This window comes from Trematomus bernacchii, unplaced genomic scaffold, assembly GCF_902827165.1.
Source record: "Trematomus bernacchii unplaced genomic scaffold, fTreBer1.1, whole genome shotgun sequence".
Lineage (NCBI taxonomy): Eukaryota > Metazoa > Chordata > Actinopteri > Perciformes > Nototheniidae > Trematomus > Trematomus bernacchii.
In genome coordinates this window covers 11,757,915-11,776,458 of record NW_022987714.1, presented here as the reverse complement: position 1 = coordinate 11,776,458, position 18,544 = coordinate 11,757,915, and the positions used below count along the sequence as shown (strand labels likewise).

Sequence of the window (18,544 nt, the reverse complement as noted above, 5' to 3'; positions counted from 1 at the left end):
CTCTCAGTCCAAACAGTGAAGTTCCCTCCTCTGAAGGCTTTATTTGCACTCCGAATCACAGGGGTTCAAAACCCTCTACCATCCATCATGACATGGTCAGAGATCTTCAGGGATTCATCCATGCAGGTTTGAGCTCTACTTTCCTCCAAAATCAATAATATGTTCTTAAATAAAATGAGTTTCTCTTCACAGCCCACTGAATTCTTCCCTGAATCCACTTCACCAAGTCTTAACATTCCCCTCTAAAGAATTGTGTTATTCCCGTGGACTCTTATTGCTGACAGCATTCCGTTTTTATGATATCCAATGTGCAGAGAGAATTTCAGCTTGGTGACTTTTATCTGTGTTGTTAGCTGGAAATATTCTTTAAGCTGATCATCAGTCTGACTCCGGATATAAAAATCAATCTCGTATGGAGCTGAAGCTCAATTTAATTTATACTGTACACATATCCAACATTAACTTTACAGAGGATACGCTATGAAATCTTGAGCCACAAATGTATATCCTTTTTTGTTAGCTTTGGAATTAGCAAGGCCAGCTGTTTCCAGCTGTAATAATGCTATGCTACGCTAACTGTGTCGCTGCTCCAGATTATTATTCATCCTAGAGATATAGGGGTTGGGTTAATCTTCTAATCTGATTTCCCATGTTATGTGACAGATGTTATTAAGCCGAGCAAATGAACAGTCTGGCAAATGATTGAAACATTTTTGCACTTTGGCTTTTGTACACCTGAACTGCTGTGAGCGTTAGAAATGCTGGCTGATCGATCTTTTAATGTTGTAATGTTATAATGATGTTTTCAAAAGGGAAATAAAAAGGGATGGGAAGATTCTAGCCTTTGTGAGGACATCCAGATGACTCTGCTGTAGGCTAGCAAACACATTGACCTTATTCCATTAGGGCCCATACTGTGGGAGAGAGAAGGGAAGGCCTCCACCCCTTTTTTGACCTTCTGCGCAACTCTTCTTCTTATTTGTTTATTTTTCTCCTGACCATCCCTTTCAGCTCTATAATTGTTCCGCTTGGTCAGCTCTACTCCAAATATTATCTCGCAACGATCTGTAACGGATGACTGCATGACCCGACCATATGACCATCTCCTCTTAAACCCTGAGCCATTGGAAACTGCTTCTACCTCTGAGACCTTTCCACATTAACAGCATGTTCTTCGGTCATTGGGACACAGGTCAGCTGTGTGACCCTAAGAGGATATTATCTGTCCTGGAAAATGCTGGGCAGATGTCCATTTCTTTCTTTTCATCTTTCACAGATTTTAATTCTCTATTTTGCAGAGCAACACTGAAAGCTTGCCGAATGCCAGATATCCATTTTGCTGTTGGTTCAAAGTTGTGCATGCAGCTTTTCTTTAACTCTTTTTTAAGACCTAGTAACCAAAGAAGGAGCAAAAAAGGGGAAGGTTTTTTATCCAAAAGTCCTCCCCATTGCAGACGAGCAACTTGAGAAACACATCATGACAACCTTCCGTCGTTGTTCACTCATGCTCACTCTCTTCCAATCTTTTCCCTCTTTCTCACCAGCACACTATTGATTAACTGTAGAGACTTCAGGAGGACATTACGACCACCAGTAAAGAGCTGGAGAGAGCTGAGGAAAGGCCAGGGGAGATGAAAAAGAGTGTAATAATAAGGATAGGAAAAATAACTGGGAGAGGTAGGGAATGAGAACTGGTCCAGGAAAACAAAATTCAGACCTAACAGTTGAAGTGCAGAAATATCAATGGATTCTTAAGGATTAAAAAAAAAAGTGGTCTTACAAAATAAAATAGTCTTGCCATAGCTTTGTATTGTGAAAGAAAAAGGATATCTTTTGAGTGGGCGGCTAAAAGTTTTTTCATATTTGTCATAAAACACTTTTAAACAACGATTTGAACACACTATAGTGTATTACGTTAACTTGCAATCTATTCTTAATCACAAAGTAAAACATTTTTTTGTCCAAAGACCACATTTACCTTCAGATTTGGAAGGGATTACCACTGACGTAGCAATGTTTAGAGAACCTTTATAGATAAATGTAAAAACGTAAAATAAGTATGGCTGGTTTGAAGCCTTGTTCCAAAAAAAGGAGGAAAACAAGAATATAATTATGAAATATTAAAGTTGAAATGGGTGAAATTTGACCAAACTCAATAGGAGGGTTAAAGAACATAACACACAAGCGAAATCTTACCGTCATAGCCAGGAGTTTTCCGTAGGTGAGGTGTGCAGGAATGTGGTCTGGCTTGGCTCGCAGGGACTCTCTGTACCAGTGCTCAGCATCAGTCAGCTTGTTCAGTCTGATGTAGGCCTCTCCTGTGAGAGCAGAGCGAGGGTCGAGTCAGGGGTCAGGCAGTCAGAGGTTAAGACATCTCACATCTTCCCATTGTTCAGCTGAGAGTTTCTGTTTCTGTTTATTTAGGATCCCCATTAGCTTTCGCTCTTGACAAAAGCTACTCTTCCTGGGGTCCGACACTTAAAACAATACAACAATAATACAACAATAATACAACAATAATGAGAGTTTCCCTGACAGAGCAGCAGTGAGACCGGACCTCAATCCGGAGGGGCACGAAACCCGGCCTCACACCCCTCACTGAGCCAAGGAAACTCTGAAGTAACCCTTTGTTTTCGAGACAACAATCATGCTGCGGAAACAATTTATGATCTGCTTTTGATGTCTTTCACAACAGCAACAATTTCATACACAACCAGTAAATTCATTCATTTAGAACAATTAAAAGCAGGGTTCAGTGTGCTGTACAAACTAGTATATTACTTAGTTTATATCACACTCCCTCCCTTCCTCTCCCTGATGTGTCAAACATCATCCGATACCTCCCCCAACGCAGGATCTGACCCTCTGACTGCTCACACCTGAAAAAACAATACCCTCTCTTTCATAGCCGTCCAATAACATGTGTATTATTGTAAGAATTTGACAACATAGTCTAGTTATTGGACACAACACAGTTAAAATCAACATTACGACATATTCATCGCAAGATATTGAATGTATCCCAGTTATTTAAATGTCACGAGTGGTCAGGGTTGTTTAGGCTAGAGCAGACCTAAGCTTGAACTCTAAAAGGATTAGGACTAATCACTTCCCTGATAGGAAACTGTGATAAGCAACAGGTGTCACGCGCCTAATCAAAACTTTGAATGGTTTCAAAACACACTTTCTCCTTTTACTGCAAAAACCTCCTAACACAGGCATGTAAAAGACCTCATATTTAAGATATGACTTCCTCTTATTGTGAACAAAAGGAAACCTCCAGGCTTTAAAACCCCCTCTTGAGATGTAAAGCAATACATGAGAATATATTTTTAAGATGATATGCATCAGTACAGCCTTATGTTTCAGATTAGGAGAGCGGGAAATCCATATTAGTGTTGCTACATAATCCCAAAATGTCCTTGTCAACAGATTACATCAAAAAGAGCAAAATAATGGATGAGAGGATACGAAATATAAAATATAACGGTCATCGTTGATCCCCCTATGATTTTATTACATTAGTTTTTCTGTATTAATTGAATTATTTATCATCTTGTTCTCTTTCTTTAAGCATAAAAGGAACACACATACACACACATTATCCCGATCACACACAATAAACACACATCATACCCTTATTTTTTGTTTTTTACCTACATACTGTACCAGTTAAAGCACATGATGTATTCTTTACTTTTTTCCCACCTTTTTCTCTTGTCGTTTAAAATCTTTATCGCCTGTTTATGAGTCCCTGTACTTGTCTGTAATCTCTTTATTAAGACAAGTAAATGGTAATAATATGAATATTTACATCCCATATCCAGCTCGTCATTTTCATTCATCATTTCAATCTGAAATATAATATTACACTGAATATTTTCGGTTGAATACATGTACAGGATTATCTGGATTTCACATATTTACCACCAATCCATGGCATTAAGCTTTTAAAAAAAAATCACGTTTGTTCAGGACTGTTTTGACACGACCGCTTCATTAGCTGATGTGTTTAAACGTGGCTAAAATACTTGCAGCAGACGTCTGTGGGAGATTAGCGCAAACGTCAACGTGCAATTACAAGTGACATCGAATCCAAGCAGCTGAAAAGCAGCTCCTCGGAAGGGAACATTCCTCAGGCCCGCAGAGAGAGCTGGAGCGAGGCCGGCAGGGTGCAGATTACCACCCAGGTCCGCCTCTGATGAAAGCTGCTGCTCCTTGGCGTCTGACAAACAGCATGAGAGCAGCACGGAGAGCAAAAACTGCAGATACGCAGGAGCAGGTGTGCCAAATGTGCAAATCAGTTCAGCGAGGCGAACAACGCTAAGCTGCAGAAATCACAGATCTCTGGCTCGGCGCCTTCATTACAGACGCAGAGCTGCTGCTTAACGGTGACTGCAGCTTTCATCAACATTTTGACATAATCTCGGTAGATCTGTCAAATTCTATTTTGCCAACACATATATGAACCAGTGGCACTAGTCTGAAAAACACACAGCCCAGGTTTTGAGTGTGTATGTGTGTGTTTAAGTAGCTGCGTGTGTGTGAGAGAGAAAGGAAGCAGGAGGGAGACAGCGAGAAAAAAGTAAAAAGCAGCTATAATGAGGCTGAAAGCAGCTGCTCAGTGCTCAACAGCTGTAATATAACAAGCTGGATTGCAATGAAAAGCAAATTAACTCAGTTTAACATGATATTGTAAAGCTAACTACTGTCTGAAAACAATGTTCAACATGATTTATTCAAGATAGATTTCTCAAACAAGGACATCAATGATATAACTGGTGGCTACTTGATGTCTCTCTTACACAGATTTCACCATTTCTTTAAAAATCTGCTTTATTCAAGCACTCCATAAACCTTTTCGCAGCCTCTTATCCTGGCTTAACCTTAACACAAGGCAGCAGAGAGATAGATTGAGCTTAACCTCGTTTTCATCTTTATATCTAATAAGCAAGGGCTTACAGTAAGCCTTTAAGATTCACAACTGGAAATATGAACTGGAGGTTAATGTCTTCTGACTTCTCACAGCACAAATGCTTTACTTCTTATATTCTGCTCTTGAGCATTTTTGATAAATCATGGACAAAGAAATGTACAATCACAAACCATTCTATAGGTCTTAGGAACATTTAAATGTATCCAAATGATTTTAAACTGTCATTGTGGTGTACATTCTCAAGTCTGCTCTGCATTGGGTGTTAGTGAGCCATGGGCTATTACACATTCTAGCTGCAAGTGTCAGACAGCTAATGGGTCTTACTTGCAATTAGTAATCCACTCATGCTTTTTAGTTGGTTTACTTTGGTTAAGACACTCCCTGTCTAAAAAAGAAATATTAGTTTTATTGGACTGGGAGTAACACAACATCTAATAAAAACTACAATTGAACTCAGAGAACGCAGACTTACAATTGTGCATTCACATGCTTGTTGGGAGGTAGGTCTTTACATTTGTGTGTACTCGTAAGCTTTACAACAGTAGTCATTTTGTATTTATTGGCCTGTTCAGACAGCAACATGATGTCCGTGTCTGAGAGGTTGTTCCAAATTGAGCGTGTTGTTTCTCCAGACTATTTTTTATAGTTATTCCAACACCAATCAAATGCAGCAAAACTGCCATTTATCTTGGAAGGTAATGAAAGTAAAACATCATTTTTATATCTGCTCTGTGATTTTGATCAGCTCAAAACATTGAATGAGTTCTTCCGGGGCCGATCGTGCTGACAGACAAACAGGTCCTCTCAGCAAAGGAGATGCATATTGCATAGCTGCCAAATGCTCCAAAATACTCCAAATATGAACTCTCATTCCCATCATTTCCACTGTCCGTCATTTTTCCTGGTCTTAAAAAAGCAGCTTTAATGTTTGTGCTTCTGAAACAAAAGCAGCTCTTACCCATCATGTTGTAGAGGCTCTGTGGTGCAAATTGTCTTGGCATTTTCTGTATTGCTTCCTTAAACACTGTGAGGGCCTCCTGTGAATGAGACAAACAGAAAAAAAGAAGGTGGTGGGGGATGTTTGCATTAGAGAGCGGAGAGACCCCGTCAGAGAAACTGGCTCTGTGGTAAGTTGTCATTCCTCCCCTGCAACCGGGGCCCCGACACAGTGAATACACAGCGTGGAATTGGGGGCCGCCGGGGTCTATCCTCAGTGTCACGGCTGTTAAGTCGACTAGAGCGGTGTCACATATTGACTCTGGTATGTATAGAGTGTAGGTCCAGCGATTCACCTCAGAGTCCCTCTCAATTTGAATGGTAGAAGGAGCTGGAACTACTTTATTGCTGAAGCAAATGTTGCGGTGAGAGGTTGGGAGGAAGTGCTCTTTTTCCTCAGTCGTGCCAACCATTTATAAAAGTCCTTATTCAATCTGCAGTACCATTGCTTCAGTCCTGATTGAATCAGCAGCATCAGTGCTTATGTACAATATAAATGTGCAGCAAGGTCTTTAGGGGCGTGAAAGAGAGCACATTTGTAAGAAACAGCCCGAGGATTATCTGCACAAAACACAGAGTCCCCTATGACACGAGCATTTCTGCAACATGTGTATAAAACTGAGCATTTTCTCAGCTTCCTATAAGCTCCTCGGCCTGCATCTTATCTTCATTCCCTATGGTTCATATTTTCCAGCATGTGCTGCACGTAAAGAAAAGCTTGTTGAACTCCTATGGGAACTTTGGGGGTGTTTGTTAAACAAAATGTGTTTGCAGATGTTCTATAAATGTTAGCCAAGGTGGATTTGTGCATGTAAATTACAGGAAGTTAAGACAATTTCAGGGGATAAAATATAAATTATAAAGATTATTAACAACAGGACATTGAAGGGAATGTCATCTCCATGTAGAGCCATTAAAGAAAGAAGTGTAACTTTAGCAAAGTCTAAGTACCAAGTCTGAAAAGTTTTAAAATACGAACACATTTCTTAAAGCGAAATTAGATATTTTCTGCAGTTACGGCTGTACCTCCTGGTGTCCCTGCTCGTGGAGCAGCTTGCCCAGGTTGTATAAGCAGCTGGTGACGGAGCTCTTGTGGGCGTGCGGGTCCTTCAGGTTCTCATCTGGGATGTCAGCGCAGGTCAGGAAGGTGCGCTTGGACTCATCCAGGCGACCCTGATTCATCAGGATGATGCCTGTGTTCAAGTAGGCCGCTGTGGGGAAAAAAAACAAAACACGGAGAGTAGAGTTAGTTCTGGCTGAAAATACAACTTCAGTCGTAGAATCCCTGCTGCTTGGATTCATTAGGCCTCATTCAAAGATCCTGACACCTCCCAATGATTTCTTATTTTGGATTAGTTCTTTAGTAAGAATAGTATGTATACTTACTCAAGAGCACACTAACACCGACATGTTTGTGCAAAAATAATTGTCTATAATACACTTACAATCCAACATTTTTGTTTGTATATCACTACTGAACACATTAATGATGCCAGCTTGTGTTGTGTTCTCTTTTTGCAGAACTGAGAAATTGGCCCATGATAGAAATTGTATTTTTTGACAAATCAAGTCAGGGAAAACCGTCAAAAAGACTAAATGCTGTCATCAACTGTCAATAATAGTGGTCATTTGCATAAGAACACAGAATTCTAATTGTTTGGGAAAAATAATTTTAGTGTTAAATCCATTTTTCATGAATGGCTAATTCCTTCAAATAAGTGCCTCTCAGTGATCTCAAGTCTCACAGATCAATGGTGCCGAAAGGAAGACCAATTATAATGTCTAGTGTATTTATCCTTTAATGCTTTACTCTATGTTTGACCTTTGCATCCTTTCAGATACTTCGGTTGCCTGTTCAACTTTTCCTTCAAAGACAACATCTAATAATCAATACGCATCTGGAGAGTAATTAGTCTCGGTGGACTCGCCTCTCTCAACAACTCACTATAAAGTCTGACTGTGTGAATAAATTAACTTGACACAGCAGATCAATCTGGAAGGCTCTTCTGCAGGGTGTCTACATTTAATCAAGTTAAAAGAAGGTGGGTAAGAACCAAACAGTCTTTCTATCCAATCACAAACGCTCTCTTTTTCCTCTTCTTTGAAATATGTTATCTTACAGGGACCCTATTATGCTTTTGGGGGTTTTCCTTTCCATGTAGTGTGTTATATAGGTTTTTGTACGTGTACAAGGTCTGCAAAGGCTAACATCCCAAAGATCCCTCCAGAGGGAGTTTCTCTCCCACACATTCATCACCTGCCTGAAACCCCTCCATTGGACTCCTTTGTTTACTTCTGTGACATAGTGACATCACTGCGTAACACTCACTCTTCTATTGGCTAGCTCTCCAACATACTGTATTGTACGTGATAGGCTAAGGGGCAGGACATCTCTAAGCGGTTGACCAATCACAACAGAGCCAACCAGCTAACCAATCAGAGCAGACTGAGCTCTGGTTTCAGACAGAGGGTGAAAAGAGGTGCTGCAGCACAGGCAGTATGAGAAAAATAAATAGCTTTTTGAAAATGAAACCATGGAAACATGTCCCAGTAGAGGCACAAAATAGAATTATGAACCTCAACATTAGCATATTAGGGTCATTTGAATCTGAAATGAAAGTAGAACCAATAATAAAAAAACAACAGATGTTTCCAACACAATAAGCCTTGTAAACTGAATTACTGTATGCAAAACATGAGACAGAAATCAAAAGCACTTTATCAGAAATCAGCATAACCTGCATAAAATGCTAATGTTTGCACTTGTAAGCTCCCAATTACGCGGTGAGTAATGGTTCCTCCTTGGAAAACGTTTTTTAATCGTCACATTCTAATTATGCCTTCAACATGTCTGCTGCTAGATGTAATTCATTAAACTCGTTATCAGCTTTAACAGATAATTGCACGCTGCATGCAAATGTTCTAGTCTAACCGTGACCTTGATTAGGTCGATAATTAATCCGGGGGAAGAAAGGAATAGGCATTTAAGATTCTCTGTTTATCTGACATTAACTGATGCCTAGAACAATGGGGAGCTAATTTATTGCATGATCAGGTAAGATTGGGAGAGATTTGTATTAATCACACTGCCAGAAGATGATAGTGGATGGAAAAGTCTAGAAGAAGCAGGGAATTGTCGATGAATTCCCTAGAGAGAGACAGGCTGAAAACTGAGGGAATAAGAAGATGTAGTGGAAAAGGTCGAATAGAACAAGAGAGTCTGGCTTGAATTCATAATAAATGACATCATGCAGTTGCCTGATCTGTCGACACAGCTTTGAAAGCCAGTCGGGCAGCTGTGCCAATTGTTGGATCTGGTCGTATACCCACACTGCCCTTTGACACCTTTCCCTCTCACTTCACATAACGACCGGCTGTGTTCACTGTTGCCTGGACACAGCGCAGCCACAACCACAGGAGCTGGAGATTGTCAATAAAAAAAAGAAGAGCTGCACTTACAAGCCAGAGTTGGCCGGCTTCCAATGGCCAGCTTATAGTAGTGGAGCGCCTCTGAGAACTTGTTGCTCTCCTGTAGCAGCAAACCGCTGAAAGAGACAAAGGGGAAGATGTGTGAGCTTTAAAGGGCCCACAAGAGGAGATGTGAGACTCCTCAGGCAGAAAAAAACAACATGTGTTTATTTATTGACAGCTCTATTGCTTTCATAGCATGTACTGTATTGCTTCATAAAAAAGGAAAGAAAAAATACAAAATACACATTTAGGTGTTTATTTTACTTCACTTATATTTAGGTCTGTAGATTTCTCCTTAATGTACCAACAGTTAGCATTCGATAAGGCCTCATTTGCATATTGAAACATACCATTTGAGACAACTTGGTTTAAAAAACAAGTAAAGTCAGAATGAGAGTGTCATGGTGATATCTATCAGTTACAAATATATACGGTATTTACCTATAGTGTCTTGAAAATGTAGAGTGCATGTCTTCAAAAGATGATTTCTACAAATGTGTTGTCTGTACTTTAACATACACCAAAAGTTAAAAGTTCTATTCCTACTTGGATCTTTTTTTAGTAGTGTAATTTCCATATTTCATTCTAAAAACATGGCAAACATTTCATTATTTACAGGTTGAATTTTTGTGGAAAAAATGATTAACTATGCAATTTAAAAACTTGTAATACAACAAAATATTACCTCAATGGAAAAAATCAGCTAGGGAGTTTTCTTGCTTGTATCTATTAGTTAAAGTTGTTACCCTCTTAACCTCAATGTCTCCTCTTAAAGTTAAATAGCCTCTGTTGGGATTAGAAAAGACCACAAGCAGCTGATAAAAGTGAAGGGGAAGATTTAGATCTTGGAAACCACAGACATCTGAGCACACATGGATGTTTTGTGTTTCGCCCCTCAGGCTAAAACAGCATCATTTATAATGCTGTCAGCCAGACGGCCCTCTGGGGAAAACTTCACAGGACGGCACTTCCTCTGAGAGGACAGCCTTTATCAATGGACACACGCATGTAAACGGAGAACGCGTCCATTTGTTCACACACACTCATAAGTCAATGACACAGCGTGGAGTGGAGACGCACTCAAAGGAAACTCTAGTATACACGTACGAAAACATATTATGAACATCCACCGGTACTCGAAGGCTATTAAACCTGAGCATATAGAAGAAGAACAAATATCAGGGCTGTACTGAACTTTTTTTTTTTTTTACATTCATAGCTTCTATTCAGGTTTTCAAAACATGAATGTCTGTAACAGCCGTAACCCAGTAATAACCATCATTAATACATGATAAATTGACAGTTAAATAACAGTTATTATACTGTTAACAAACAATTGAATGAAAATATATAATCTTTACTTTTTACAACTAATCACTTTTTTGGATAATGTTTTAAAGCGGTATACACACCATTTACATTAACAATTTGTTTTTATGTTTATATATGTGTTACAAACTTTAAGATTTACAAGTCATTAGTTATCATTATCAAAAACTTAGTATACAGTAGTATATTTGAAAATAATGCAAAATAACAAATCACATCATAACAAACTCTACATTAACAGTCAACATCAAGTTAAATGAACAATTCATTCACAATTGACTGATGATGGTTAATATAATGTTAGGTATGAAAAAACATGTGGGGAAATTGGAAATTATAACATCTATCTCTTATAATAGATAATAGATCTCTATAATAATAAAATGCTCTGGACGTATTGTAATTGTTTGGATCACTCATTGTTTAGATTGAGAATTCAAAAGTCAGCTTTATGGACAACGCTTTGGTATAGCCCTTTGAGCTCCATACTCCCACACAAACATATAATGGTACAAACTCACAGGTTGTACAGCATGTCGGCCATGTTGCTGCGGTAATAGAGGGCATTTCTGTACGCCTGCTCAGCCTCCTCCATCTCGCCCTGGCTCTTCAGGACGTTTCCAAGGTTGCCCCATGCTGACAGGTTACAAAAGAAAAGGTTAATCATACAGAATAAAAAAAGAGCGTTTGTGACAACCTCCTTTGATAACTTTTTCAGAATCTTTAAAAGCTCTTAGATTAAAACAGCAAGGAGGGACATTTCTGTGGCAAGTAATCAGTTTCTTTTGTTATTCTCAGCCCCGTACTGACACGGGTTCAGGGTTTTTTAACCTCTAAGGAGAACGAGATTATGGGTAAAGAGAGATGACGCACAGGGGGAGGTTTCTGCCAAGCACCAGTCATTCCTATTCCTGTGTATGAACAAAAGAAGACCACCGCAGTGCTTTTGCAAAGAAAATGGCATTAGAGTTTGAATTGTGGCAACGTACAGGTGGAATGAGGCAGCCATGAGCTTTTTAAAAAGCTTTTTCTTTTAGTAAAATAACACATTCATTGTATGTAAGACAGTAGTAGATGCCCATAGCTATGTACATATGTACATAACATAATATAGTATAATATAATATAATTTAATATAATTAACTGAGATCACCATAATGCACCGACTGTGGACTTGCACTTCCAAATTGACATTTAAGTAAACATATTACAACATTATAATTATCCATATCTGAATATATATATATAAACATCTTTATTTAGAATGTATATACAAATGTATTTCTGAATTTTTTATCTTTTATTATAATTATGATTATTAGTATTTTCCTTTTATATTTAACTCTTGCCTTTGCTAACTTGTATTTAGAAAAACACCAGATCTTCCCTACTGGGATCAATAAAGGTTTACTTGCATCCCTAAAGTTCCTAGAAAGATCAAACCCAAGCTCTTGCTGCTTTTGTTGACCAGCGTTTAAAATGCTTAAGTATGAAAATACTTTAAAATATGCAGAGTGCCTTTAAGCAAGTTATACACATTATTTTTGTTAAAAATCATGACATCTGAAATCCTGGAGTTATATTCAGTATAAACAAAGGCAGTTAAGAAAAACAACCAAAAAGTACTTAATTCAACAGTGCTTTCAGAATTTATAAAGCATCTTTAGAAGCAAAGAGGTGCTTGGTGAAAAGTAAAGAAGTGCAAACAATCCAATGAGTGGGTCTGAGTTTGAGCTGGGTTCTGTTCAAATCTCATGTTAGCTGTAATGAATGTGAGTCGGGACATTGCTGCTGCTCTGTTCAGCGGACCGCCTGCCAAAACAAACAGCTGTCACGGCTCAGCTCCACTCAGAATTTGAAAGGGAAATTAGCTAACACAACGTGTCCCTATTGCCTGGACCCTGCCCTGCTTCCCTGCTCAGCAACTCTCACAACTTTGCTTTGGACTGGCAGGGCCGGCCCTGAGCAATTTGCTGCCCTGGGCAAGATTTTAGCTGGCGCCCCCCCCCCCCCAAAAAAATGCAGACACTCACTATGACTCGTGCATGCATGCACATGCCAAAACAGAAAGATATGGACACAAGATGTGTGCAAATGTATTTAGTTTCATATCCATTTGAACATGATTTAAGTGGGGGGTGGACCTAACATCCTCTAGGGGGGTCCGGGGGCATGCTCCCCCGGAAGATTTTTTTTTAAATGTTGAAGTTAAAAGCATCAATCTTTGAGAGCAACATTAAGAGATCTATGGATACATCTCTCAACATCCATATGAAACAGAACTGTAAGCAGATTTATTTTTCTTTATGGATATTTTACAAATCACTCCCCTTTTAAACTTTATTCTTGTTTATTAATAACAACTTTTGTTTACTGTCATATAGTATTTTATACCTGTTTTTCATCTATTCTCTTATTTTTTTATAACTATAATGATCATATAAAGGTGTGCCTTTACCTCACTGAGCTGAGGTTATCAGAGCCTCTCAGTCTTTCAGGAGAGAGCTCTCTAATGTGTGTGTGATGACCTTGAATGTGAAGGCTATTGAATATTTCATCTGCCGTTGCAAGTGCCAATCAGAGACGGGTGATGGTGCCCTCCCAACTAAGACAGGGCATCTGGTGTCATTAAACAGATTGCATAGGGGGCTAGGAGAAGAAGTGTGATAAAGAGGTTCAACTCTGTTGTAGTCCTTGTAAAATCAAGTGTTTTTTTAGGAATAAATGTAGCCTTGATTAGTACAACTTACACCAGTCTTGTTTTACTTCTGAGGCATTGAACTTGTAAGCACTTGTATATTCTGTGGTAAGGCTGAGTGACGAAGAGAAGACATTTTGAAGCAGCTTGACTTTGAATAATTCATTGCGGCAGCAGAGAGACAGCATCTAATTCAAATCCTTGCCTAAGAGCTTGTCTACTATCAAGAAAAACTAAATATGATGGGGCAAATAAGTTTTCTTGTGGGAAATGTTATAGTAAAAATGTAGCACATGTCAGAGCAGTTTCACCTTTGTGTGGGTCGATTGCAATAAAAGAGCCTTACCTTTAGCAGGATTGACATAAATCCCTGACTTGTAGAGCATCTCCTCATTCTGCCAGTCTTTGTTCCTCAAAACAGTTTTGACACTGAAGAGAAGGACGACGGTAGCGCTGCAGTACACCAACATCGTCCTGAAGGACCTACGTCGCAGACGCACGTACAGAGACCTCATCCCCACTGCCACCAGCAAGCAGAATCCCATGCTTGGGATGTACAGTACTCTCTCTGCTATCACAAACCCTACGTAGAAAAACAAGTTTGTGGCAGGGAGGAAAGGGATGGCCAACAGGCCTATAGAGAACACCACAACATTTTCCGAGGTGGGCAGTGGAGTCCTGCTCTCATAGTGCTTTTTGGTACCATTCTGTGTATTGTTATTAATGTGAAAGTCTGTGTGGGAATTGTTTGTATGTTCATGATTGTTATATTGGTAACTGTGTCCATTACTGTTCCCATTTCTGCCATTGGTGTAATGATGCGCTTTGCCGTTCGTCTCCTTGCCCTTAGCCGTCTGGTGCGTCCACAGGCTGAACCAGGCCAGGAAGAACAATCCAAGGTAGAAGGCTGCTGTGTATAAGTTCCTCCAATCAGCAAGGCGCCTGATCAAAGGCAAGGCGTCCATTGACCAATCAAAACTGAGCATGTCCGGGCAAAGGAGAAGCCAAAAGTTGGCAGCGGGTAGGTAGGAAAAGGTAAGCATCCGGGTGAGGAGCGATGGTGAGTCCGCTGCCGGGTTGTCGGAGTTGGAGAAGTTCGGAGGTTTGTTACCCATCCAGTAGAAGCGGCCGGCCAATAGGACGACTCCCCAGGCAGCCAGCAAAAACACATTCAGCAGCAGGTCGACGTTCTTTCTCTGAAGGACAAAAAATAGAGAAACAATGATCAAACCCTCGCTCCATTGGGAAGGAAAGGAAGGACTCAAATGTACTGCACAAATAAGAACATGAAGCCAGAGTTAGTTTGCTGGCTGGTAGTAATACTTATCTTGGATAGATACATTTATTCTCACCTGGCTTGCGGATAAGAAATGAATAAAAAAAACGCCCTATCTTACATAATTTTAACTCTCAACACAAAACATATTACGTTCAGCTGCATAAATTAACACAATTAATGTTCAAGGAGAATTTAAAAAGTGATTTTTAAGTATAGGCACCGAGATCTTTTATTTGGTTGCTCTGATCGTTCAGAAATCCTAAAAGGCAAGAACCATTTTGTTAAGTGCCATATTTTTCTTTTTTGTTGTCGACTCTTTAAACCACTGTTTAAGCCAACCAAAAAGAAAAAAAGGCATGAAAAAAGGATTAAATCCAGAACATTCACACTGAGTCAATTCATCGATTGTTTATAAATGAAGGAGACCTTACACCATAACTTTCCATTCATGCACACATTTTCCATCTGGGGCCTCCATGGACATATCAAAACAAACACAACTCCATTTCTCATATTACAGACTCGATATTAAACACTTTTCCAAATGTTATGTGGAGACCCTTGTGAAATATTTATATTGTGTTTGGTTGTTTAATACTTTGCTGGCGAAGCTTTTAAAAATGACTGGACACATATCCCCTCAAACATGTTCCAACCTAGGACCAACTGACCTTTCTTTTGTGCTCATGTTAGAAATATAACTTTTAAACATATTAAGCCTTTTCCCAAAGTCAGCAGCTGATAATGCACAGCAAACTTCCACATCCTGCAGTATTAACTAGTATTTTGCCTGAAAAACACATGAATATCGGCAAATAATTACCAAAGGGCTCAAAACATGATCAATACATGAACTATGCAGTAATGGCTGGTTCCATTAGTCACATCAACAGTCTGAATCTAAATCTCCAGGGCATCATAGCCCTAGATTTCTTCTTATTTACACTTACACCCAAGGCAACACAGGGCTAACCACATGTTAATTATATTCCAGTGGACGGGATCTTTCTTCATTTTCACATACAAAGGGGCATGCACGTCTCATTTGTGATCATAATCTTGGTATGGACTTTTTAGACTGTGCTATGTCATTTACAGATTGTATCAGTGTAGAGAGGCTTCAGTAACCTCTGGGGACTTGTGACTGCTTTGTTGTCAGCGTAGGATCCCTGCTAATACAACGGCTGCAGCTCAACACTTACAATATTTTATGTGGTACAATAGAGGGCTCAAAACAACAGCCAGAAAACACAATTCAATCAAACACAAACTCTTTATATGTTAAGCGTCTACAATGGAGGGTGAAAGAATGCTCATCTTCAAAATTGCTCCTTGTTTTTGTAGCTAAAGAAATGCACCAAACGCACGCGTGTGGCCAAACAACAACACAGTGGGGCTGCATATGAGCATACAATATTCATAGTATTTATTGAAAATATTTCACATAGCTACTTGTATAAGGTCAGATCTGTCAAGACCTTCGGTGGAGACCTGACAACAACCCGTAGCGCCATAAGCCACTGCGGAAGAATTGGTTTGGTCGCTTGGCAACCAAAGGTCATGGATTCAATCCACATCACCATTGCTCATTAATTTTAGCCACTGTCAGGGTGTTACAGTCAGCTCTGCATTACTTCTAACGAAAGACAGGACACAGTAATGTACTTATATATAGTAGTAAGAATATATGGCAGGAATAATTAGAAAACATATTCAAATGCTTTTATGAAAACTCAATCAAGAGAATAAAAACAAGATGCTCTGTAAGATGCAACCTAATGGGTGAACTGTTTCAACCAGTCAGCCATAATGAATCTACTTAAGTTGGAAACCCACTGTGACAGCGGATGCTCGAACATAAAAACAAAAGACCACAGCTAGGCAACTGAACACAAAGCAATAGAGTGTATGCCAAACAATCATAATGATCCCACCGCTATTACAAATAAAAACAGGAAAAGTACTAACATCTGTAGGTAATACAGATACAACTGATAATATAACGAAAGTTCTGAACAACCAAAGGGGGATGTTGTCCTTTGTGAAATCCAATATGGATGCTGGAACTTTGCCCAAACAAGAACAAGACTAAAAACAAAAAGCACATGGGACATAAAGCAAAACATGATGTCAAAATGGTCTTGTAAAGACTTAAAAATAAATAGGCCCTATTTGTCGAAAAAAAGATAATACTTGCCATGTATCATTTTAACTAGCCATCAGTGACACACAAGAATGCTGCATCTACATTCCTGCTGATTGTGGGACAAACACTGAGGCATGCTTTAAACTAATACAAGGATATCCATACAGGCTAGAAGACATACAGCTTGTCATACATCTAGTCAAAAATATAGTTCAATACTCCACTTACAGTATCCATTCTTGCTGAGAGTTAAGAAAATGATTGATAACCTCTCTTATGTCTGTAAGAGAACTATGAAGATGCAGCTAGTAGCTGGTTAGCCTTATTTAGCAAAGATATTAGCATAAAGTATAAAGTATATCAAGCACTGTTCGAAATGGGGGGGAGCCAGGGGGAGATTGGCTCCCCCGAAGAGGAAGGGAGCTCCCCTGAAGGCAGACTTTGAGATAAATAGGGGGAGCCCAAAACAATCGTGAAATAAATAATAGTTATTGTTCATTACAGTTTCTGAATATTTGTTTTATATTTGTGAATATTTCTGGGTGTTGCCATCTGTACGTGGCGGCGCTGCATTCTTTACGCTACTTATGTTGCTATGGTTACGGCGGCGATGCCGGAACGGTATTTGAAATGTTCATATCGATATTTTTTTAACTCTGGCTTTGTAATAAAAAATATGGCAAAACGAAAACAGCCAAGCGTCGCAGCTTTTGGATTCACAAGCAAAGAAGCGAAGGAGTCTAAAATTGACAACGTGAACGGAACAACTTTTAGTTGGCCGGCTGTAAGCGGCGTTAGGGTCGGGTTTGACAGCTCCACACCGAGGGAGAGGCCTGCCGATGCGGAGCCTGAAGAGGCTTCAACAACGGCCACAGCCGCCGGCGTAGTGACACCGTCTGTAGTAGTAGCAGAGTGATTTTATAGCAATTGATCGAATCCGCGCTGCTGCGCCAGTCAACAGAGCGTGCGTGTGACATATTTAGTAGCAGGATGTGCACTGAAAAATAGGGCTCCCCCGAAAGCAAATGGGTAATTCGAACACTGATATCAAGTAATATAAACCTGTAAAACGACCACAATATTTGTATACTTAAGGTTTTGTATGAAGTGGTAAACAAGATGTAATGTGTTTATTTGTAATCTTAAGAGGCGTGGGTCAGTGGATTTGTTACTTTTGAAAATGCTATGCTAGCTGTTTCCCGTTGTTTCCAGCCTTTGTGCTAAACTAAGCTAGCCCACTCCTACTTGTAGCTTTATATGTTTCAAACAGTTACATAAGTGGAGTCAATCTTCTCATGTAACCCTAAAAGTAAGTTATGTAAAGATACAAATATTTTGTATTGAAGGGGTTTGACATTTCCTGAAATACCAAACCCCTTCAATATAAAATACTTTTACCTTGATTTGTCTGATTTTCCTGCAAGATTCATGTGAGGACTAAAATAACATATTGAGTGTACTTTTTACTATAATCTAATACACAGAAATAGTAGTAGCCATGGTCTAACAAATTCTAAAAATCTGTCATCTGAACTTCAGATGAACTCTCCGGATAGAGGTATGGATGGATGGATGGAAGCAGAGTATCCTCTTCAAATCTCCCACACTAAATCTCAATGAGAATTTAAAGCCAATCCCTAAAATCACTGGAGTGGAGAAACGGAGGTCCTGTGGGCTCGTTTTTATCCA

The 18,544-nt window shown here is 39.4% G+C and overlaps 1 protein-coding gene across 1 annotated transcript in view; it reads right to left on the bottom strand.

Moving 5' to 3' along the window:
- tmtc2b (transmembrane O-mannosyltransferase targeting cadherins 2b) overlaps nt 1-18,544 on the bottom strand; it is a 101,248-nt gene that overhangs the window by 20,755 nt on the left and 61,949 nt on the right. The window contains exons 3-8 of the mRNA XM_034141149.1: nt 13,777-14,626; nt 11,254-11,368; nt 9,392-9,477; nt 6,959-7,143; nt 5,895-5,973; nt 2,197-2,318 (exon numbers count right to left, since the gene is read on the bottom strand). Coding sequence (XP_033997040.1) covers nt 2,197-2,318; nt 5,895-5,973; nt 6,959-7,143; nt 9,392-9,477; nt 11,254-11,368; nt 13,777-14,626 — 1,437 coding nt within the window. The remainder of the gene's footprint in view (nt 1-2,196; nt 2,319-5,894; nt 5,974-6,958; nt 7,144-9,391; nt 9,478-11,253; nt 11,369-13,776; nt 14,627-18,544) is intronic.